We start from the raw sequence: 24,048 nt of genomic DNA on the forward strand, positions 1-24,048 counted from the left end.
GAGCTTCAAGCTTTGACTGCCCAATGACCATAATAGGTTGTTGTATCACCTAAACCCCGGTGCTCTACAACCATATACATGGACCAGAAGCTTCAAGTTTTGACTCTGCCCAATGGCCATAATAGGTTGTTGTATCACCTAAACCCCGGTGCTCTACAACCACATACATGGACCAGGTTCTTCAAACTATGTCTCTGATCTTTAAATTATGCAAGAGGAATTGATACATCAATTTTGCAGGTTGCCCACTGACTTACCATAAACCCAGGCAACGACAACACATTGCCAAAAGGTCTGCCACAGGAGGGTCATTCCGCTAGCAGAGTAATAGTCAAACAGTTGGAAAACATACATCCCACCCTGGGAAAACAAACACATATGTGGATTGTTAGGTCATATATAACCATTTAGTTCTCTACCTATTTGTCTGAAGCTGGAATAAGATCAGAAAACCATGGCCGATTTCTTCTAGAAACGTTGCCATCCCTTCACCTTAGAACCCTATGGTGCTGCAAATTGGAGTCAGTAGACCTGTATATAGGTGTAGTTGTTACAAATGCTGGAGTATGGCGGTATTATGGCCCTCCCACCTTGGCCTTAGGCTGACTCGTGTTGATATTTTCAGCCTTCCATGGTACACCCTGTTTATATGTAAGTAATGCAAATAATAAAACATGCTCGAGCCAAAGTCAGATCATAGCAACCAAAAGGGTTATTGTTCTAAATACTACATTTAGTTTCCCGATCCTACGCTAATACTTGATGACTTTCAAAACATTGGATAAGAAACCTGTTCTCTTTTCCCGGCACTGATGTTTTGCAGTATTCATACTGACCTCAACACAATGCTGTTTTTTATTTTTTATTTTTTTTTAGAACAGAAAACATTTTAAAGAAAAATCTAAAAGTAGATATGGACGGCAAAAAAGCACAATACAGTATATAACAGTGGTCTCAAACTGTGGCCCTCCAGATGTTGCAAAACTTCAACTCCCAGCATGCCCGGACAGCCGTTGGCTGTCCGGGCATGCTGGGAGTTGAAGTTTTGCAACATCCGGAGGGCCACAGTTTGAGACCGCTAATGTAGAATAATATATAGATATATAGGTGATATTTATATATCATACCTCCGTGAGCATGGAGAGGTCTATAAAGAACATGACCACGCAGCAAATGGCCACAGCTACCTCTCGTTGGTAGCGGAAATAATAGCGGGCCGGAAGCAAGTCCAAGATGGCGGTGATGAATCCTTCCACACCTACAAACTGTAATAATATAAAGGTGTAATTATATACACAATATCCTAGTTCTTGGAATACTCCACCACTATATAGGTTTAGGAGATGTCACATGACTACATAATCGTGGTGAGGGTGTGATGAGGGAAGATGGAATTACCCTAGGGGCAGATGACATTAACCCGTTATGTTCGTGATGCCAGGGCGTGGTTTATCTTCTACGCCACCCGAAGGAATAACGCTGGCTCCTGGGCTAGGCACGGGGGTAAATAATGACTTTGAAGCCAAATTACGGAACAACGGCAGCTTTACTGGGGTAGTCCAGTGGTGAAAAACTTATCCCCTATCCTAAGGATAGGGGATAAGTTTGAGATCGCGGGGGGTCCGACCGCTGGGGCCCCCTGCGATCTCTCTGTACGGGAGCCAGGCTCTCCGACCAGATAGCAGGTGTCGACCTCCACACGAAGCGGCGGCCGACACGCCCCCCTCAATACATCTCTATGGCAGAGCCAGAGATTGCCGAAGGCAGCGCTTCGGCTCTGCCATAGAGTTGTATTGAGGGGGCGTGTCGGCCGCCGCTTCGTGCGGAGGTCGACACGCCCCCTTCCCGCGGGCTGTCGGGGCTCCGTACAGGAGATCGCAGGGGGCCCCAGCGGTGGGACCCCCCGCGATCTCAAACTTATCCCCTATCCTTAGGATAGGGGATAAGTTGTTCACCACTGGGTTCACCACTGGACTACTCCTTTAACAGTCTATACAGCTTGGTTAGGCCCATGGAGGTGACCAGTGACTTCAGAGACCACAGGGCTTGCTGGGAACTTATAGTGGATTTGGATGCAGGCCACGCTGACTTGAGACAGGATGACTTGGACTGACTATGACAGACTATGACTGACTTCACTTCTTCTGTGGGGCAAGGACTTGAGAATCGGTGGCTGCTTGACTGACTTTATGCCTCCTCTGGACTCCAGACACACACCTAGGACTTGACGTCACTGCAACTCAGCATACAAGACTGAGCTAGCTTCTCCCAGGGCTTATATGGGGGAGACTAGGAGGGGTCCCATAGGTCACCCTTAGGTCACATGGCCACTGATACCTCACTGGGTTACAATCATATGACAACAGGTCTTAAAACTATAACACATTTTATGTACATTATACGGCATAACATAGGCATTTAAGGGAGTAGTTAGAACACAAGTGCAGGGGGGCCAGAGGTCACTGTATGGAGTCTGCTGGACAAGGAAGCTAGGGTACAGGGGTGCAACTCCTGCACTGGGCCACCACATAATATTTCTGTATAATACACATCCATATGCCAATGTCCAGTAAGAGAGGTTTGGAGCCCATTATTTATTATTAAGACTGAAAAAAAAAATGGCTGCAAAGAGCGTTTTTCACTCTGGAGGATCCAACAGGTTTGTGTATTATATAGACAGCCCATTGATTTCAATACCAATTGTGTAATGCTTCACGTCTCTTGTGGTGGTGCTAAAGGGAAATCCAACATTTGCTACTAGTTTCCCCCACGGCTGATCACTGGAGGTTTCCAAAAAAAGGGGCACCTTGGGATCAGCTCAGGGATCCCTTCTGTTAAATGGCCACTGTCAGATCCAAAAGCTTTTTTTTATATGTTGTTACTGATGAAAATTAAAGACCTTTTGTAATATGTAGTAAAAAAAATATCCCCTAAATATCCCACCACTAGGGATCCCCATACCTACTGGGGTACTAACCAGTCCTGCAGCAGCATCAGGCTTGTCCATGAGTCATGGACAAGGCTGCATGAGCAGACACACCAATCACCTACCGCCACCACAAGGGAGAGACATACCCCCTCCCACCACACACCAATCACCTCCCACCTCCACAAGGGAGGGACACGCCCCTTTCCCTGAGAGGATTTCTAACACTGTGAGCTAATGAAAAGAGGGATTTTTTTTTTTTGTGGGATCTGACAGGTACCCTTTAAAAAAAATTGCTAAACAGTTGTCTTAATTGGTCATCCCTTTAGACAATTAAAGGCTAACGAACCCTTGTGTCCCACAGAAAGATCATTTATTTGGATCCTCTCAACATGACCACATATGCTAATCCTCCCCTCAGGCCCACATAAGACAACATTAAACCCAGGAGCAATGGGGTCAAATGTAAAGCTTTGCATTTCTATATGTATTTACAATAGTCATGCTTTTACTTGCCAATCTACATTATACAGAAGGTAGAAATAGGATATTTACCTGGCTGTCCAAACCAAGGAGAAGCAGCATAAAGAAGAATAGAGCAGCCCAGAGAGGAGCCACCGGCATCAGACTCACCGCCCGGGGATATGCAATAAACGCCAATCCAGGCCCTGAGTATAGAAAACACATTCACTGGAAGACCATAATAACACTAGTAAGACCATAATAACACTAGTATAAATGTAATCTAATTCTTCCAACCATGTACACAAGTCACAGACACAGTTGGCATGCATTTTGGGCTAAAGAAATCCAACTCGGAAAGACTTCTCTCTAGGAGGTACTTACCTGATTCAGCTACTTTGGAAATGTCCACTCCCTGCTCATTTGCCATGAACCCAAGAATGGAGAAGACCACAAAGCCAGCGAAGAAACTGGTCCCACTGTTTATTAGTGCGAGGAGAAAGGCATCTCTGAGGAGGAGAAGGATGTATCTGGTTAATATACGTGCAACTGCAAGTGTCTACGTGAGCCCCTTATGGAGGCTCATCTTTACCCACCACCTACCAGATAAAGTTGACCCATAAATTATCGATCAAACAGAACCTGTCATGCTGCCCGAACCACGATTTATCAGTCCCAGTGACTTCTCCCTGCCCCCATCAGCTTTGTTTGATAGATTTCTCCCTGTTTGTGTAAAGGAGAAGACCTACTAATTAAGGCTGGTGGGACAGACCAAACCCAACAGGGACCGCCCCGATGATTAATGGTTCAGGCAGCATGGATGTGCTGATTTAAGGATTAGTCCTGTATGCGATTTACTGTTTCTTGATGGATTCTGGTCAGGTTAAAGGGGTACTCTGGTGGAAAAAAAATTTTTTATCAACTGTTGCCAGAAAGTTAAACAGATTTGTAAATTACTTCTATTAAAAAATCTTTATCCTTCCAGTACTTATTAGCTGCTATATACTACAGAGAAAGTTCTTTTAATTTTGGATTTCTTTTTTTTTTTCTTCTGGCCACAGTGCTCTCTGCTGACACCTCTGTCCGTATCAGGAACTGTCCAGAGCAGGAGCAAATCTTCATAGCAAACCTATGCTGCTCTGGACAGTTCCTGATACGGACAGAGGTGTCAGCAGAGAGCACTGTGGTCAGATAAAAAAAAAAAAGAAATCCAAAAAGAAAGGAACTTTCTCTGTAATATACAGCCGCTAATAAGTTCTGGATGGATAAAGATTTTTTAATAGAAGTAATTTACAAATCTTACAATGCAAAAAGGCCAAGAAAGGAGAGGGCACACTAAAGCGTTTACTGCACCTGAATCGGGAATACTGCGTGACATCAGTGGCCCGTAATGAGAAGCGTGAAGTATCAATAAATATAACAACAAAGGCACGTACGTGCACTCACCGCTCAGCGGAGACAGTTCAGCATGGGGGTCCGTTCCACGGAAAGACTGGATCACAGCATCGGTGCAGGTAAGTGGGCGCTCGGAGGCTACGCTGGCTGTTTCACACGTGTAAGCGTGCGGAAGAAGCACCCACTTTCCTGCACCGATGCTGTGATCCAGCCTTTCTGTGGAACGGACCCCCATGCTGAACTGTCTCCGCTGAGCGGTGAGTGCACGTACGTGCCTTTGTTGTTATAATTTACAAATCTGTTTAACTTTATGGCACCAGTGGATTAAAATAAAAACAATACAAAAAAAAAAAACTTTAATAAATGAAGCTGGTCTATCGATATACTCAGAACACATCAAAACAAAAATGGTCCTTTTAAAAACTACAGATCTGGGCACAAAAAATGAGGTATAAGGAGGAATAAAAAAGTGTATGTGTATCCTGTGATGTCACGCATATACAATTAATTATGCAAATTAGCATGGCTGGTATTTTTTTGCAAGAAAGGTGGCGACCCTAGTTAGCAGTCACAGCCGGATCCAAATACTACATAACAAGGCATCATCATTACAGATCGGTTACAGATCCTGACTTTACTAGTACTGTACAACATGGAGGTCGTCCTTATACATAGAAATAAATGAATAGTACAATAGGATCTTATTTCAGATCTATGTATAGCCCCAGGAACCCTTGAAATACAGAGTGTCTGTAGTCTGTGGTGCTCATCAGTTGTTGAGCTAAGAATGGCTTCCATGAAGGGGACCAATGAGTCCACAGGAACCATGCTCACCCCTCGTGGACACAGCTGCCCACCCCTCCACACTATACACCGCAGCTGTCCTGTCAGTCTGCCCCTGACTCACAGGTATCTCCTTTCAGCAGCTGTTATGTATGGCCATCAATCACATAATAGAACCCTACTGTCAGGAGTTCGCTCCCGTTTCATTAAAGTGGCCTATGACCATGAAGGTGCCATTCCTAATACAACACTATCTAAGAACCTGATCAACGGCCAATTTGGCTGCATTCACACTACGTTTTTCCAATACAATTCCCGTATCAGGTTTTTGATTTAAAAAAAAAAAAAATGGATTCCTCAAAAAATTACTCCGGTTGCATCAGTTTTTTAAGAAAAAAAAGTCTACATTTTAACTTTTCACTCCATTATTAATAAAGTTTCACTTGCTTGATTGAAATTCCAAGAAAAAAAAAACTGTGCAAAGTCAAAAACTGTATGGTGAAAACCGGATGGAACCGTACGCACATATGGTTCTGTACGGTTCCCATTGACTCCCATGTTAAAAAAAACATATATGTTTCAATACGGTTTTTCACCCGGACCAAAAACCATGGCAGGCTACGGTTTTGGGTATGGGAAAAAAACTGACAAAACCGTACAGGATGCGTAACGGACACAACCGGTTTTCAATGAAGAGTCAATGCATACTGTTTTCAATACGGTTCCAAATGGTTTTCAAACTGAAAACGTGTACGGGAACTGTATTGCAAAAATGTGGTGTGAATGCAGTCTTACACAGTCTGGGTGCAATTCTATTGGTCCACTTCCAGTAACCATCCTAATACTGTGGTTACAAATAGTGTTGAGCGCGAATATTCGAATTGCTAATTTTTACCGCAAATATTGGCACTTCGCGATTCCGCGAAAATTCTGAATATAGTTATGACGAACATTCGTTTTTTTTTTTATTTCACAGTACACATCACAATTACTGTGTAAATAAAAAGTGATCACCCCTCCCTGCTTCCAGCTTGTGGTCCAAAAGAAGGCTCCAATATTATTTACCATGCGAGTCGGTGTGGAGTGCGAGTATTTCGTATATGCGAATATGTGAAAATTCGCAAATATCGGCACTTCCAGAGAACACTGATCCCTCCCTTCTTTTAGCTTGTGGGCCAATGAGAAGGATGCAAATACAGTTGTCAGAGGTTAGCAACATCCCTAACAACCAATAAGAGAGTAGTTAGTTGAAAGATAGAATTGCGCATGCGCACTTTGCAAATTTCATTACAAATTTCTCATGGAAAAAATTATATAAATATTGCGAATTCGAATATGGCTTATGCTGCTCATCACAAGTCACCAATGGTGTCTTGTTCATCCTAAGAAGTTGCCTCTAAGTTCTCCCTTAAAGGGGTTGTCTAGCATGGTTTAAAAACCAAGTGGCTACAAAGAATATGGATAAATATGAGGGGAATGCCCCTTTATGTAACAGAGATGCCACGATACTGCTTTAATCTACATATACAGGATCCTGATTATCCAACAAAGTGCGGCAATGTTGCATAAAACCTTGCAAGTTTATTCCGAAACCGTCACACCAAACAACATGGTAAGACAGAAAGTGACGCGTTCCGGGTTTAACTCACCCTTAGTCGAACAACTCCCCTTTACTCTGTACGACTAAGGGTGAGTTACACCCGAAACGCGTCACTTTGTCTTACCATGTTGTTTGTTGTGTTGGTCTTGGAATAAGCTTGCAGGATTTTATACAACATTGCCACGCTGAAATTCTCTTCTTTTGTTTGCTGTTCCTGAATGCCGTCCTGTACCGCCCATACAGTGGCTGGACTTGTGTCTCTACATTGAAATCCTGATCATGTCTCGCTGCACAACTCCTGACAAGAGTCCTCTGATACACTGTAACAAACCGCGCGTCAAATGCACATGATCAGGGCAGGTCTTCAGCCCAATAATTCTTTGGGTGCTTAGGAAAGTGGATGGGTGTTTGTCACAAATGCCTCTCACTTGGCTGGGGACAGGACAAACACTTTTCGTTCAGTACTCTATGTGCTGATCCTCTACCCACACAGTATACAGGGAATGAATTCTGCCCAGTAAATGCGTGAACTACGGAGATGGAAAAATATATTCCTGGCTGTAAAAACAAGCTGAGACGGCGAGTGAAGACAATGTTTCTCTGTCCCACAGTGATCCTGCAGTGTTCCTAGGCTTATTTCTCGTTCCCTCGATGACATTTGGTTCCTGAAAACATCTTGTTAGAAACCTAGTGTAATGTTTTCAGATTATATATTTGAATCAATAGAGCACTCACCACTAGTAGTCTTTCAGATAAAACTTCTTCATTCCATATCCAGGACGTTCATACAAAGAGTATGGCGAGTGCACATGTACATGACAGTGGGTCTTTTCCCTGGGCGACAGACCGTTTCACGCAATATGGGCCTGATGAAACTCTAATTATGTGAAACTGACAGTCGCCCAGGGAACGCCCCTACTCCTATGTACCTCTTCATTCGTTTCACACAATTAGAGATGCTAATTGCATAAAACGGTCTGTCGCCCAGGGAACGCCCCCCCCCCCCCCCACTCCCAGGCACCCATGCACTCTCCATACTCTGCACATTGTATGAACTTCCTGGATAGGTAATAAAGACATTTTATCTGCAAGACTACTAGTGGTGAGTGCTCTGTTTTGTCGATTCTTAGTGCGAACATGAACAGAGAGAGATTTTTAGGAGGGGGCGCTACATTTGTAATAAGGGTTGCCCTCCCCTATCAAGTCCATGTCCATGGAGTACATCATACAGAGATGACAGCAGGACATGATCAGAATATTGTAGCCTCTGGAAGTGAAGAAGAATGTTTTTGTTTGCCGAAAACAACATAAATGGTAAAAATGTAGTGGAACGCATAAAACAAAAAAGTACTAAAGTAAAGTTGAGTTGAAAAACTCTTTATGTCAGATGACAAGCACATGATGGGTGACGGCTAGAGATGAGCGAACTTACAGTAAATTCGATTCGTCATGAACTTCTCGGCTCGGCAGTTGATGACTTTTCCTGCGTAAATTAGTTCAGCTTTCCGGTGCTCCGGTGGGCTGGAAAAGGTGGATACAGTCCTAGGAGACTCTTTCCTAGGACTGTATCCACCTTTTCCAGCCCACCGGAGCACCTGAAAGCTGAACTAATTTACGCAGGAAAAGTCATCAACTGCCGAGCCGAGAAGTTTGTGACGAATCGAATGTACTGTAAGTTCGCTCATCTCTAGTGACGGCAGCAATGAAAATAACAAAAAAGGACATTTGGTTGCTATGGAAAAAATATTGTTTTGATATGAAGTGTCAGCATTGTCCAAAGCAACCAATCACATGCCAGGTTTCTTATATTCAGGGTTGGAATCAGAACAAGTGATCTGATTGGCTGACAACAGTTTGGATACGTATACGTTTTCTTATTCTCTATATACTTACTTGTAGCAGTCATTGTTAAAGCGATTATAGCTGCCCAGTGCTGTAAGGGCTCCCAGTCCTATGGCATACGAGAAGAAGATCTGTGTCCCGGCATCGATCCACACCTGATTACAATAATACATGATAAAGAAACTGTGTGCAGAGGGCCTAAGCCAGTGTTTCCCAACCAGGGTGCCTCCAGCTGTTGCAAAACTACAACTTACAGCATGCCCGGACAGCCTTCGGCTGTCCGGGCATGCTGGAAGTTGTAGTTTTGCAACAGCTGGAGGCACCCTGGTTGGGAAACACTTGCCTAAGCAATCAGTGTGCTGTTGCTGTGCGGATCCTCTGTTATTCCTCCTGGAAATTAGTATTAAAGGGGTATTACAGGCCAAAACTTTTTTTTATATATCAACTGGCTCTGGAAAGTTAAACAGATTTGTAAATTACTTCTATTAAAAAATCTTAATCCTTCCAATAGTTATTAGCTTCTGAAGTTGAGTTGTTGCTTTCTGTCTAACTGCTCTCTGATGACTCACGTCCCGGGAGCTGTGCAGCTCCTATGGGGATATTCTCCCATCATGCACAGCTCCCGGGACGTGACATCATCATTGAGCAGTTAGACAGAAAACTTCAGAAGCTATTAACTATTGGAAGGATTAAGATTTTTTAATAGAAGTAATTTACAAATCTGTTTAACTTTTCGGAGCCAGTTGATATATACAAAAAAAAGGTTTTGCCTGAAATACCCCTTTAATAAATGGACAGCTTGGTGTTACCATTCCATTTATTGTTTGGGTGTATCCCTACACAGTCTGAACAGTGTCAGTGTGTATAGGGTCACACCCCATTGACAAGGGAATGGTAACACCCAGTTGTCAATTTATTCATACATTACCAGGAGGGATACCAAAGGAACAGCACAACGGCATAGTACTAAAAAAAAAAAGGTGCTAAAGTACTGTCACTTCTTTACAACTCAGACATGTCAGGAGGGCTAATAGGCCCTCTATAAATCAGTATTCCCCAAATAAGGTGCCTCCAGCTGGGGCAGAACTACAACTCTCAACACCAAGGCATGCTCGCAGCTGTAGTTCTCCAACAGTTGGACATTTTAAAGGGGGTATTACAGGAAAAAAACTCGTTTTTTTATATATATATATCAAGTGGCTCCAGAAAGTTAAACAGATTTGTAAATTACTTTTATTAAAAAATCTTAATCCTTCCAATAATTATCCGCTGCGGAAGTTGAGTTGTTATTTCTGTCTGGCAACAGTGCTCTGCTGACATCTCTGCTTGTCTCAGGAACAAGTAGAAGAGTAGAACAGGTTTGCTATGGGGATTTGCTTCTACTTTGGACAGTTCCCGAGACAGGTGTCATCAGAGAGCACTTAGACAGAAAAGAACAACTCAACTTCAGCAGCTAAAAAGTACTGAAAGGATTAAGATTTTTTTATAGAAGTAATTTACAAATCTGTTTAACTTTCTGGAGCCAGTTGATTTATAAAAAAAAGTTTTTTTTCTGGATAACCCCTTTAAGGTTGGAAAGTACTGATTCCAGCTGGTTTCACACTAGCATATTAAGGATGCATGTTTGCATTTGTGTTGTGGCAGTATGTCCCGACCCATACATTGGTCTAATGACCCAAACTTGTGGCTGTAATAAGGGCGTAAAAAGTGTACCTGTGGCTTGTCATGGAGACAAGTCAAAAGTTTTGATCAGTCGGGGTCTGGATGTTCAGCCCCAGACCGATCGCTAGAATAAGCAGGGAGAGAAGTGTGCACTGACCAAGACAACCTCCATAGACTTACATTGTAAGCTCGTCTTGCTTGGTGCCCTCTTCTCCCGGCTCATTCTAGTGATCGGTCAGGGTCTCAATACTCAGTCCCCGACCGAAAAAAAAACACTTTTTCTTAAGTGACAGTGCCCATTTCAACCACTTTTTGTAATTTAAAAGGGTACTCCGGTGGAAAACTTTTTTTTTTTAAATTAACTGGTGCCAGAAAGTTAAACAGATTTGTAAATTACTTCTATTAAAAAATCTTAATCCTTCCAGTACTTATTAGCTGCTGAATACTAGCAGAAATTATTTTCTTTTTGAAACACAGAGCTCTCTGCTGACATCACGAGCACAGTGCTCTCTGATGACATCTCTGTCCATTTTAGGAACTGTCCAGAGCAGCATAAGTTTGCTATGGTTTTTTTTTCCCACTCTGGACAGTTCCTAAAATGGACAGAGATGTCAGCAGAGAGCACTGTTCTCATGATGTCAGCAGAGAGTTCTGTGTTTTAAACGGAAAAGAATTTCCACTGTAGTATTCCGCAGCTAATTAGTACTGGAAGGATTAAGATTTTTTTTTTTATAGAAGTAATTTACTAATCTGTTTAACTTTCTGGCACCAGTTGATTTAAAAAAAAAAAAAAAAAAAAAAAAGGTTTTCACTGGAGTACCCCTTTAATAGACATGGATCCCTTGTAATGATTGATCTTCCTCAGGTGACAGGTATGGATCCACACATGTTCTAGCTCAATGAGTCAGCTAATGGCTGCAGGGTGAAAAATTAAACCAGAAGCATTTGGCTTAAAGGGGTACTCCACTGCTCTGCGTTTGGAACAAACTGTTCCGAACATTGGAGCCGGTGTTGGGAGCTCGTGATGTCGTAGCCCCGCACCCTCATGACGTCACACCCCGCCCCCTCAATGCAAGTCTATGCGACCCCCTCCCATAGACTTGCATTGAGGGGATGGGGCGTGACATCATGAGGGGCGGAGCTCCCGGCGCCAACTCCAGCGTTCGAAATAGTTTGTTCCAGACGCAGAGCAGCGGAGTACCCCTTTAAATCACAAGTTCTTAATGGAGTTAATAAAAAGATGAATAGGAGAATCTATAGACGATGAGATTCTTCAAGGAAATAAAGCTTCACTGCAGAATTTACATTCTACTTGGAGATGCCAAGATAAAGACTCTCCCCGGGAGACCAGATAAAAGCTCTTTGTCACGATCAGGAGAGAACTGAATGACGGCATTAGGCTATGTCACACGGCGGAATGTCTGCCTGGAAAAATCTGCAGACAGTGGGCGCCAGCAAAACATGCCGGCACTAGGACCACTCAGAAACGTGCTGTCTCCATAGACAGCAACGCATTTCCCAGCGGATTCTGCAGAAAGAATTGACAATTCAATTCATTTTGCAGAGACCGGAATCGTAAATTCCGCAGCAGATGTTTCCGCCGAGTGCAAGGTGCAGCAGAATCCCATTGAAAACAACGGAATTACAAGAAGAATTTTTCTGCCGGATTCCAATCAGAAAAATTTCCGCCGTGGGAACATGGCCTTTATTATGGATAACTGTGATAGAAAGTGCGTTAGTCAGAGAGATTGGTTCTTTATTGATTTTACCTGGGCAGACCCAAGCTTAGACCAGTCGGGCTTAAGGTAGTATATGATTCCTTCAGAAGCACCAGGCAACATGGCGCCACGAACAAGGAGGATAAGCAGGACGACATAAGGGAAGGTGGCCGTGAAGTAGACAATCTGTGGGAACAGAGAAAACATACATAGTCAAGAGGTGACTTCTACCAACTGTCCTCAATACAGTCATATGGATGGTTTATTAATGGATACACTAATATAAAATATCTTATAAATAAATATATATACACACATATAAATATATATAAATATATATATATATACACATTTATAATGTCACTGATTCCGTCTGGGTCTGGCTTAGAGCTGTGCTACCCGTGTGGTCATTTCTCAATATTTATCCCAGTGTTTCCCAACCAGGGTGCCTCCAGCTGTTGTGAAACTACAACTCCCAGCATGCCCGGACAGCCTCCGGCTGTCCGGGCATGCTGGGAGTTGTAGTTTCGCAACAGCTGGAGGCACCCTGGTTAGGAAACACCTTTGTTAAACATGCCATAGGTTTTTCTGCTGCCAGGTTCAGGTTCGACAAGATTGATAATGGCTAATAAGAGAACAACACAATTCATTTTCAGGGTTAGTGTTTCTTTAAATGGGCACTATCATTAAAGGGGTAGTCCAGTGGTGAAAAACGTATCCCCTATCCTAAGGATAGGGGATAAGTTTGAGATCACGGGGGGGGGGGTCCGACCGCTGGGGCCCCCTGCAATCTCTCTGTACGGGGGCCAGGCTCTCCGGCCAGATAGCGGGTGTCGACCTCCCCACGAAGCGGCGGCTGACACGCCCCCTCAATACATCTCTATGGCAGAGCCGGAGATTGCTGAAGGCAGCGCTTCGGCTCTGCCATAGAGTTGTATTGAGGGGGCGTGTCGGCCGCCGCTTCGTGCGGAGGTCGACATGCCCCCTTCCTGAGGGCTGTCGGGGCTCCGTACAGGAGATCGCGGGGGGGGGGGGAACCAGCGGTCGGACCCCCCGCGATCTCAAACTTATCTCCTATCCGTAGGATAGGGGATAAGTTGTTCACCACTGGGTTCACCACTGGACTACTCCTTTAAAACAAATTTTTGCTATTGCACTCCTTATGGTGAATAAAAAATCTTTCTAATGTACTTTGATTAAAAAAATAAAATAAATACATGAAGTTTTCTTTGTATTATTTGTGTTTAAAAAAGCTGCCACTAGGTGTCTCCCTACTTGTCCAGAGCACATTTCTCCCCATCTCTTGCACAGACGTTGGACTCTTGCTGGCCTGGCAGAAGTCCAAAATCAGGAAATGCTGAGGGGGGGGGGGGGGGTTGTGCAGCCTTAGCCAATCATAGCTCATCTCACACTGAACTGCTCTGGGCTGTGTGTAAGCAGAGTGAGGGAGGAAGTTCTCCCCTCTATGGCTTCAGATGATGTCACGCCTGCTGGGGAACGCCCCTTCCCAGTCTGTGAATCTGACTGAGACTGAGCAGAAAATACAGAGCAATATCAAGGTAGAAAAATAACAAATAATAAAAATAAAGGCCGGGGGTGGTTTATCATGATGGGGCAGTAGACTGGGAGGATTATAAAATTTAACAAGATCATGAGAGGTTCTCTTTAAGGTTCTTTCAACCTTGTCTTACTCAGATCAGTGTTATTTAGCGCCTGGTTGTGAGTCAGTCAATCTCGATAGTGTTCCTACAGACAGGATGGCCATCACCACGCAGCTGCTGCCCTTTACGCCCACACAAAGCCTTGTCCATTCAGACATTGTGGCAAAGGAGAAATAATATCAGCGATTATTCGCAGGGATAGCTAGTACACATAAATCCGGTTCTAGAATTATGCATAATATGAGATAGATATGTGAAAGATATGAAATAGATTGGAAGTAACTTCATTGCCTCAGCCACAGCTAATACCTCGGATCTGCACTCACAATTCTGCTGGTCACTAATGAAATTGGATGGCACCAACCAACTTGGCCATGTTGACAAGGCGGAAAATTTGCGAAACATCCGTCCGTAAAATACGGGTGGACATTCTGCAAATTATTCCGGTAATTCAGTCATGTGAAATGGCCTAAGAAATGGGATGGGGAAAGGAATCTGATAGGTGATTTTGTCATCCCATAAGTCACAGGAAGTCAGCTGACCAAGGACAGACCACTTCCTCCTGACACAGTAAGCACTGTGATTTTCTGTGGGTCAGGCGGATGATCACATGACCCAATTAGTAATAAAATGCATGAATGCAGCTGTGCTGGAATAAAACAGATGGTGCTGTAGGACTAGTGATGAGTGTGCATGACATGGGCAAAGAAAAAAACATGGCGTGCTTATATAACTGAATGGGGTAGTGTTGTAATGCCAGACAATGACCACTGACAGGAGTGGTGCTCTTTCTTGTATAAAAAAAGAAAGGAAAAGAAACGGACCCCTTGTTCTAAACACATACTAGTCACAAAACTGCACAATGAAAGCCAGGATCAGAAAAGTAAATAATTTCCAAAAATAGAAACATAGAATGTGTCGGCAGATAAGAACCATTTGGACCATCTAGTCTGCCCAATAATCTGAATCCTATCAATAGTCCCTGGCCCTATCTTATATGAAGGATAGACTTATGCTTATCCCATGCATGCTTACACTCCTTCACTGTATTTGCAGCGACCACTTCTGCAGGAAGGCTATTCCATGCATCCACTACTCTCTCAGTAAAGTAATACTTCCTGATATTACTGCACAAACCTTTCCCCTCTAATATAAAACCATGTCCTCTTGTGGTAGTTTTTCTTCTTTTAAATATGCTCTCCTCCTTTACCATGTTGATTCCCTTTATGTATTTAAAAGTCTCTATCATATCCCCTCTGTCTCTTCTTTCTTCTATACATGTTAAAGGGGTAGTCCAGTGGTGAAAAACTTATCCCCTATCCTAAGGATAGGGGATAAGTTCGAGATCGCGGGGGGTCCGACCGCTGGGGCCCCCTGCGATCTCTCTGTACGGGGGCCAGGCTCTCCGGCCACATAGCGGGTGTCGACCTCCGCACGAAGCGGCAGCTGACACGCCCCCTCAATACATCTCTATGGCAGAGCCGGAGATTGCTGAAGGCAGCGCTTCGGCTCTGCCATAGAGTTGTATTGAGGGGGCGTGTCAGCCGCCGCTTCGTGCGGAGGTCGACACGCCCCCTTCCCGCGGGCTGTCGGGGCTCCGTACAGGAGATTGCGGGGGGGCCCCAGCGTTCGGACCCCCTGCGATCTCAAACTTATCCCCTATCCTTAGGAGATACATTTAAGGAGGACCTGTTTAAAGGGGACACATTTAACAATGGCTCCTTTAAGAATGCCGACGTGTTTCAGGCTGAGACAGGGCTAATGTCCTAGCCCGAAACCCGTCGGAGTTCCATTACTTTTTATAGTGACATGTTGCTACTCTTTCGTTTTTAACATGGATTTATATTAAAGTTTGAAGTTTTTAATTCACCTTTTGCTGAGAGCTGGATTTTCGCCTGTTTCCTTTCTACATACCTACGTGGGGTATGGCTCATAGTTCTCCGTGCTTCTGCCTCCATCACAATGTGCCCAGACATTCAGACTGGTGGTGAGCTGATCTGCCTTTACAACTTTTTTCCTACTTCTAAGGAGGACATATTTAAGGAGGACTCTTAATATTGTGCGGCACGGATGTAACTGGAAACAGTCTCGGCATTAGGTGATAATCTTCTGTCACAATGAATCAGGGGAAAGCAGTCTCATTGAGAGGAAGGTCATTCCTCAGAGCTGAATGGAGGCTGTTCAGCAAATGGTCAGTCTGTCAAGATGAGGTATTAGACGGTCAATCTCATTCAGCTGACTGAAGTCTGCTTACGGAATTCTAATACCACTGATGACATGAGGAGGCGGCCTCTGCTAGGGATAAAACAACACTCAGCATAAGATGGAAATCTTACCGGAGTTATGGACCGTCACCCATTACTAATCCTGGCGACATACTTGCCAGTAATGCAGTTAAAGCGTGAGCTACTTATAGGCACTGACATACAGGTAACTCAGCCGGAACAGTCAGTACTCAATAATGGGATCAATCAACAATGGTACCAAAGCCTGGGAAAACTTCGACCCTTAGGCCTAGTTCATGTGATGGAATTTCCAAGCGGAATCCGGCAAAAAACTTCTGCTTGGAAATTCCATTGCAGCAAAGTCCCATTGTTTTCAATGCTCCTGCACCGCTGCTGCACCTCTACAGAAAGAATTGACATGCCAATACTTTCTGTGGAATTCAGTCGGAAACAAACTGACGGAGCATTTCCGATCAGTTTTAGCACCAACTTATGAGTTGGTATACAATGGAACCATAACAGGCCTGTGTGAAAATAAAGCAGAGAAGGATAAACTTTGATTAAAGGGGCTGTCTGGCTCGGTCCACAAGTAGTGTTTTTAGCCAAAACCAAAAGTGGAACCAACATAGAGTAAAACTATAATGGAAAGATTTGTACCTTATTCTAGGTTTTTGTCCCACGCTTGGATTTGGCTAAAAAAACACTAATCAAAATACTATGCGTGAACCCACCCTTAGGCAATGCTCTATGAAAAGACCTCATAGTCAATGTGGAGAGCACCTTTCTCTGGAGGACTTGGCACTTTATTGCAATAAATTGGCGGACCACTGTTGTCAACGGAATCGGTGTAATGTGTCATTTTGCCAGAGGGGGTGATGCAGTAAAATTAAACACTTGCTACCAGGTTCTACCCCAAATCATCAGCTAATGTTGGGGGTCACTATGTAATTAGCCTAATTCCTTGAGATCTTTTTAACAAAAAAACGGGGGGGTCAAAGATGTGGTTGCCCCAATATAGAGTGGGATAAGGTATTCAAACATTGACAACGAGGAACAATATATATTTCTTTTTGGGTGGCAGACGTGATCTCTTAACATCCAAGTCTGTCGATGTTGATAAAGGAATGTAACTAATATGGCCAACTGACTACTATTGATTTCCCAACTTGTGGCCCTCCAGCTGTTGCAAAACTACAACTCCCATCATGCCCTTATAGGGCATGATGGGAGTTGTAGGTTTGCAACAGCTGGAGGGCCACAGGTTGGGGAATCAATAGCTATAGAGCCATAGGTTGGGGAACACTACTTAAGATGTCTATTAATTGTTAATTACTAATTAGAAAAGTAATCGACCTGCCCTTAAAGGTTTTGTCGGCCCAACACAAAAGCCACTGATACATTTCCTTTTAGACAATGGATGATAATTAGATTCTAATTACTGATCATTTCATTAAGAAGGCATTAACATACATAAAGGTAGAAATGGCCAAGATGGCCGCCTGCTACCCCGAGTACACGCCATGAAAAAGGGTTCTCTCAAGCTACAAATACTCATATGAAGGAAAATGTGAGTCGAGTTGAATAGTACAGTAACCGGTTTGGCTTATAAGAATGTAATTGGACTCAATGGAAAAGAGACTCTCATTAGCAATTGAAATGTTCTTGGTGGGAGACGATCAGTGAACGGCCAAAGAATAATTCATTACAGGATCTTCTCGCACATCCGAGGATACTCTCTGAATGTCAGGGTCAATGAGCCTGGAAACCTATCTTACCTCCCATAGACTTTAGTTACATGTAATTTGACTGAAGTAATTAAGACTCTTCAGAAGCGGAGTGAGGTCTACAGCTCGGACATATACTACCTTCTGAGGCCAATCCCAGACACGTGGCTCCATATTATCCATGGATATGTCTTCACATATTACAATTCATCTTACTTATTATTAGGAAGGAAAGGGTAATAAGTGCCCAGTGAAAATACTTTAAAGTGGTATTCCAGTATGCGTCTGATCACGAGGGGTCTGACCACTGGGAGCCGCCCGTAGTCTCCTGCCCAGCGCCCCCTGGCTTTCCCCATGCACTGAGCATGCTCTATACACCGTGCAAAACTTGGTCGATACGCCCCCTCCATGCATCACACCCCCTCCATCATGTCTACGGGAGGGGACGTGGCGGCTGTCATTGCCCAAAGCCGGCGTTCTGAACATAAATGTTCAGGACGCCGGGGTTCCTGGCCGGATATCGAGGGGGGTTCCAGCTGATGGACCCCCCCCCATGATCATACAGCTTATCCCCTATCCAAAGATGTCTATGGGTGGATTACCGCTTTAAAGGGAGTGTGTCAGCTGCCATTCAAGTGCCAAACTGCTGACACTGTTATATAGCTGTTAGAACAAGAAGACACATGGTACCGTTCATTTTTCTGTCTGTGATCCCGTAACATAAAAAAAATACTCTTATTCTCCTGTGCAAAGTGTCAAGGAGGTGTTCCTAATCTCTGAGTGCCTGCAGTCTGGAACGCCTCCTTGTCTCCCTCCAATCCCTGTCCTCTGTTGATTGACAGGTCAGCTGGAAGCCAAACCCTGACTATCAATAAAGCAGGGACAAGGAAGGGTGGGGGAGCGAGAAGGCATTCCAGTCCTCAGCACTCCAGAGGCTACGGTCATTGTACAGGAGAATCAAAGCATTTTTCTATGTTCTGGAAACACAAACAGATATAGAGAAGGAGCCGTGAAGCTCCCTGTCCTGACAACTATCAGTGTCAGCAGTTTGGCATGTGAATTGCAACTGATTCATTTGAAACAATCTTTCCATTTCTGATGACACATTCCCCTGAAAACAATGCAGTTCCTCTCTTTGTAAGTACTATGACTGTACGTGGGAGATACAGCCCACCTTCTTAGTTGGTGTATGCGTCTCAGGCATGTGGCTGGTTGTAGGTCACCACTTGTCATTGTAGGCTCTGAATGAACAGTACGGTCACATAAAGAATAGTGAAAGGATGATAAAATTTTATCAGTCATCTTTGTCCAGTCGTGGCCTCCATTGATAAATCCAACATTGGGCCACGTTGTAAGCCAAGGCCACATTCACTCAGCTGATCCCACACATCTCAAAAATGTGTTTCTGGCAGGAAAAGTAACACGGATATAAACTAAATGTCATGAGTTATCTTGAAATTGTTCTGGTAATGTTATACAGATCGTTTACTCTTGGCTGCTCAACAAATACGACTCAGGAATAAAGAAAAATATGACTTGTTTAACTTAGAAATTATTTAGATATACACCCTATTAGGGAATTCTGGGTTAATAGAGTGGAATGGGGTGCTCCGTTTGGTCACAGTGTAGAGCGAACAGTGTCTCTCTGTCCTGTCCTGCATTACACAGACAACCCATCGATTCGGACTGGCACGTTGTAATGTTTATTTGTCCTTTGGTGGCGCTGCAGGGAAATCAAACACCTATCGCTAGGTTTCCCCAGAGATTGTCGGTCTCATCTGAAGGACACTTTGTGATCAGCTAATGGTCAAGGGAATCTTCTAACAAGTAAAAATTCTCCAAAGCGTCTTGATTGTCTAAACTGTCTTAAAAGGATGCGTTTCGGCGTGGGAACCTTCCTCAGCTGTCTGCCTATAGGCAGACAGATGAGGAAGGCTCCCACGCCGAAACGCGTCCTTGTACTACACTATGGCATAATAAATCTTCACTGTGCATTACTGGTGAGTGCTGGGTATCATCTTTCGTCTACTTATGGCTTTACCCTACCTCATGCACCACCGCAGATTCCATGGAAGTGCCAACATATCCCTATATTCAAATTGTCTTAAAATTATAAAGTATCCATAAAACATTCTAAGCAAGATTTCTGTAGGGCTCCTAAGGTCAGAATGATGAGGCTAGAATGTTATATTTGACAGGATAGTTATCAAACCCCACCCCAAAATATGTTGCCAATGCACAAAACCCTTAGGGATCTTTGGTCAACACTCGTTTCTTCAGCCCTAGATGATGTCAACTTTCAGTGTGATGTAAGGGAACATTCTGTATAACTGTAAGGCTGGGTTCACCTTACGATTCTGCAGTACATTGCATATATACATCTGCCACCTGTCAAAATGGGATGTTGACATATACCTGCATGTACTGAAGCAGAACCTATTGACTATAATGAAAATAATGTAGTCAACTAGTGACTACAGTCAGGTCCTTTTCCAAATGTATATGTGTTTTCATCAGTATACATGAACTCAAAAGTGTAGAACACCCCCGCTATGTTTTTCAGTCCTGGAACATACATTTATATGTAAGGGAAATTATCAGAATGTAGTAACTAAAACGCTTGGTTTCGGCTTTTAAAGTCAGTGGGGATCTTGAAAAGTACAAGCACGTATATATGTTGGTATCCCATATGGACAGGTTGAAAACTTATACATGTAATGTTTTGTCAAATTGGGATATGAAACCAACCTAAGATGGGGGCCATAAGCCATCGCCAATTATGCGCCATGTATAATACTGGTGTCTTCTTATGTACCAAATGGTCCTATTGGACCCCTGAGGTACCAATGCCTGGAAGAGACTAATATTCCTGCTCTTGGCTGGTGAACACACTGTACTGCAGACCAACATGAAGTACCGGTACCTACAAAACTGCCCTCTATTTTACATAACTACATGCAAACTTCATCCATCCTAATATATGTTCACAGTAGTGAACATATCTCTGCCCATAGTAGGTCTTATAGATTTAGTGCCATTCCCATTACAGATCTGAGTTCACATTTCCTTCTCTCTTACAGAAATCTCGGTCAGTCTCAGCTATTTGTTAGGTTGATTGCAAAATCTTTGGATTAAGCTAGAGACTTATGCCGGAATCCCTATTCTAACCACCTGCTGTGTATGTACTTGGTCCCAGGACGTGCTCTGTGCCGCCACCAAAGTCTCCCCGGGAGAGAAGGGACGGATGACTGGATCAGTGGAGGCTGACAATAATAATTCAAGGGCAAACACATTCTTCTTCTTTACAGTCTCATTCATTCCTGCCCATTGTTTGACCGTTGCCGAGCAATTCAGGACGGACTGCCGCCTTCACTCACTTAAAGGGAAAGTGGCATCTTTTACAGCCATATCTAACTGCTATGTTTAATATACTTGTGCACAGTGCCGACCTTCTAAATACAGACCCCAGACTAGATCCCCCCCCCCTATAAGTATATAGGTTGGCCATACACAATAAAGTCACCTGAGCCTATGGACTGGCCGACCCTCTACTATATATGGGGCCTCCCAAACTTCCTCATAATGGCAGATGTTAGGAGAGAGAACGGCCAGCCATGTTGGGTTTCCATATGCCTGATACCTTCCTTCTTGGGAAGATAATCCCCCAGAGGGGCCTTCAGTTTTAAGTTTAAGGGCTTGTCTTTTGTTGGACCTTTGATTTCATTAGAAGATTATTATTATTATCAAAGCTTCATCTCAATGGGGGAAACCCTAGTACAGCACTTTGATGGGCCACTCATAGATGGAATGGACAACCCCTTTAAGGGGTACTCTGTTGATAGACATCTTATCCCTTTTTCAAAGGATAGGGGAAAAGATGTATGATTGCGGGGGTCCGGCCGCTGGGACCACCCGCTATCTCCATGCAGACAAGGCTGGTGCAAGGATTTTTGCCATCCTAGGAAAAAGCTAATTTTGCCGCCCCTTTGACTCTGCCCATTGGCCCACCCTTTGACATACCTCACCTTACTACTGGGGTGACACTGTAACAAACCTACTCCACATGCTGCTGGCTGAGCGAATGGTTTGGATGCTGGTTGTCTTACTTTCTTGCAGCAGGCAGAGTGGCGCCCCCCATCAAGAGGGCGCTCTAGGCGGTGCCTATTTTGTCTATAAGCAGAGCCAGCCCTGCGTGCAGACACCCGGCGTTCTGAACATTAGGTTCACAATGCAAGGTCCGGGAGGCCGTTGTCGCGATGTCACGCCATGCCACGCCCCCTCCATTCATGTCTACGGGAGGGGGCGTGGCAACATAATGTTCAGAACGCCGGGTGTCTGCACGGAAATGCAGGGGGGTCCCAGCAGCCGGACCCCCCCCCCCCCTCCGTGATCAGACATCTTATCCCCTATCCTGTGGATCGAGGATGAGATGTTTAGCAACAGAGCCCCCCTTTAAGCCTATGTCATTATTTTACATAGGGAAGTAGCTAGTGAAGGTGCAGAGGTTGCATTCACACCTGGGCCAAAAATCCTCTGGGGACCCAAGGGCCCCTTCTGTCAAATCAGTAGAACTGTCTGAAATGGCACATGGTCAGTGGGGGTCTTGGTATAGGTTTTGCTTTGGAGCCTTGCATATGTACTTTATCATATCATTCCCAATTAGGTATTGTTTGGACCTAGATTAATAATAAATATTACCAACTATTACGCTCATCCGATAGTGGAGATTTATCCAAATCTGTGCAAAGCCAAAGTTGCCCAGTTGCCCATAGCAACCAATCAGATCGCTTCTTTCATTTTGTAGAGGCCTTGTTGAAAGTGAAAGCAGCGATCTGATTGGTTGCTATGGGCAACTCAGCAACTTTTCCTCTGGACAGGTTTTGATAAATCTCCTCCATTATCATATAATAATATATAAAAAATAACACTGCAATACTATAAATGGATTGCAATTTGGAATGTATCCAACCAATTCCACATACCATGAATGGTAATGGAAATGTAATGCCAATATTTTGGAGTTAAACGCTGTAAATCAGGGAGTGGAAATTTCCATTCATCGTCCTTTACACAATGCCGTCCACAGACTGACTGCCCCTTCGTTGGTAACTCTTGCCATGCTAGAAAAGTGGTCTCAAACTGTGGCCCTCCAGATGTTGCAAAACTTCAACTCCCAGCATGCCCGGACAGCCGTTGGCTGTCCGGGCATGCTGGGAGTTGAAGTTTTGCAACATCTGGTGGGCCACAGTTTGAGACTACTAAGCTAGAAAGACGCCCGTCATGCTGCCTCCCAGTGTTTACAATGCTGCCAAGTATGAAAAGCAATGCCCAACAAAATGCCCGAGAGAACAGAAATGCCTAAAAAGTGTTGTAGTGCCCTATATCTACCAGATTTACTGCTCCACTCCACTTCTATCAAAGAGGTGCGTGGCGTTTTCTGATGTCAGTCAGTCATGGGTTAATTCCTCAGCTCTGCACAGTATATTTCTGTGTGAACAGCCTAGCATTGGCAAATGGCAGCATGGTACAGTGCCAACAGTATTGACTGAAACAGGAACCGCAATGCCTGCCAGTCTATCCGTTGTAAACTTGTTATTTAATACAGCAAACGAATGCACTAAACAAGACTAAAATAGCATATACAGGGCAAGAAATGCGTATGTGTGGTTTGTGCGCACGCTTAGGCGACATGTACTAAGCCCTCACAGACAAGACTCAATGTTTTTTTGTATTTTTACCCATCTTTAACTAATCCTGGGTGAAGAGTGAAGAGTCGGCCTTTCATTCTGCTCCCAGTGAGCAGCATCATGTACACAGGGTTGTCTTTATCCAATACCTTTCCTCAATCACTGTCTTGTTCAAGACGTTTGCATTTAGTCATGTCCGCCTGGCCCACCCCTGCTTGTTTGTTATTCTGAAGGTTACTCCAATACATTTAGGATATAATCATAACCTAGGCCGTGATATATATACCTGGGCATAAACACATATAGCTGTGAATGGATACATATATTTGGGCATTGACAAATAGACCTAGGCATGGATACATA

General features: G+C 44.0%; 1 protein-coding gene across 3 annotated transcripts in view; it reads right to left on the bottom strand.

The window, feature by feature from the left end:
* Positions 1-24,048, bottom strand: part of SLC6A8 (solute carrier family 6 member 8) — an 88,692-nt gene that overhangs the window by 12,549 nt on the left and 52,095 nt on the right. For all 3 annotated transcript variants that reach the window (XM_056540248.1, XM_056540247.1, XM_056540246.1), the window contains exons 5-10: positions 12,440-12,574; positions 9,060-9,163; positions 3,773-3,897; positions 3,482-3,594; positions 1,128-1,265; positions 258-360 (exon numbers count right to left, since the gene is read on the bottom strand). In XM_056540248.1, the coding sequence (XP_056396223.1) occupies positions 258-360; positions 1,128-1,265; positions 3,482-3,594; positions 3,773-3,897; positions 9,060-9,163; positions 12,440-12,574 (718 nt within the window). The remainder of the gene's footprint in view (positions 1-257; positions 361-1,127; positions 1,266-3,481; positions 3,595-3,772; positions 3,898-9,059; positions 9,164-12,439; positions 12,575-24,048) is intronic.

The sequence above is a fragment of the Hyla sarda genome, chromosome 9, assembly GCF_029499605.1.
Source record: "Hyla sarda isolate aHylSar1 chromosome 9, aHylSar1.hap1, whole genome shotgun sequence".
NCBI classification, from domain to species: domain Eukaryota; kingdom Metazoa; phylum Chordata; class Amphibia; order Anura; family Hylidae; genus Hyla; species Hyla sarda.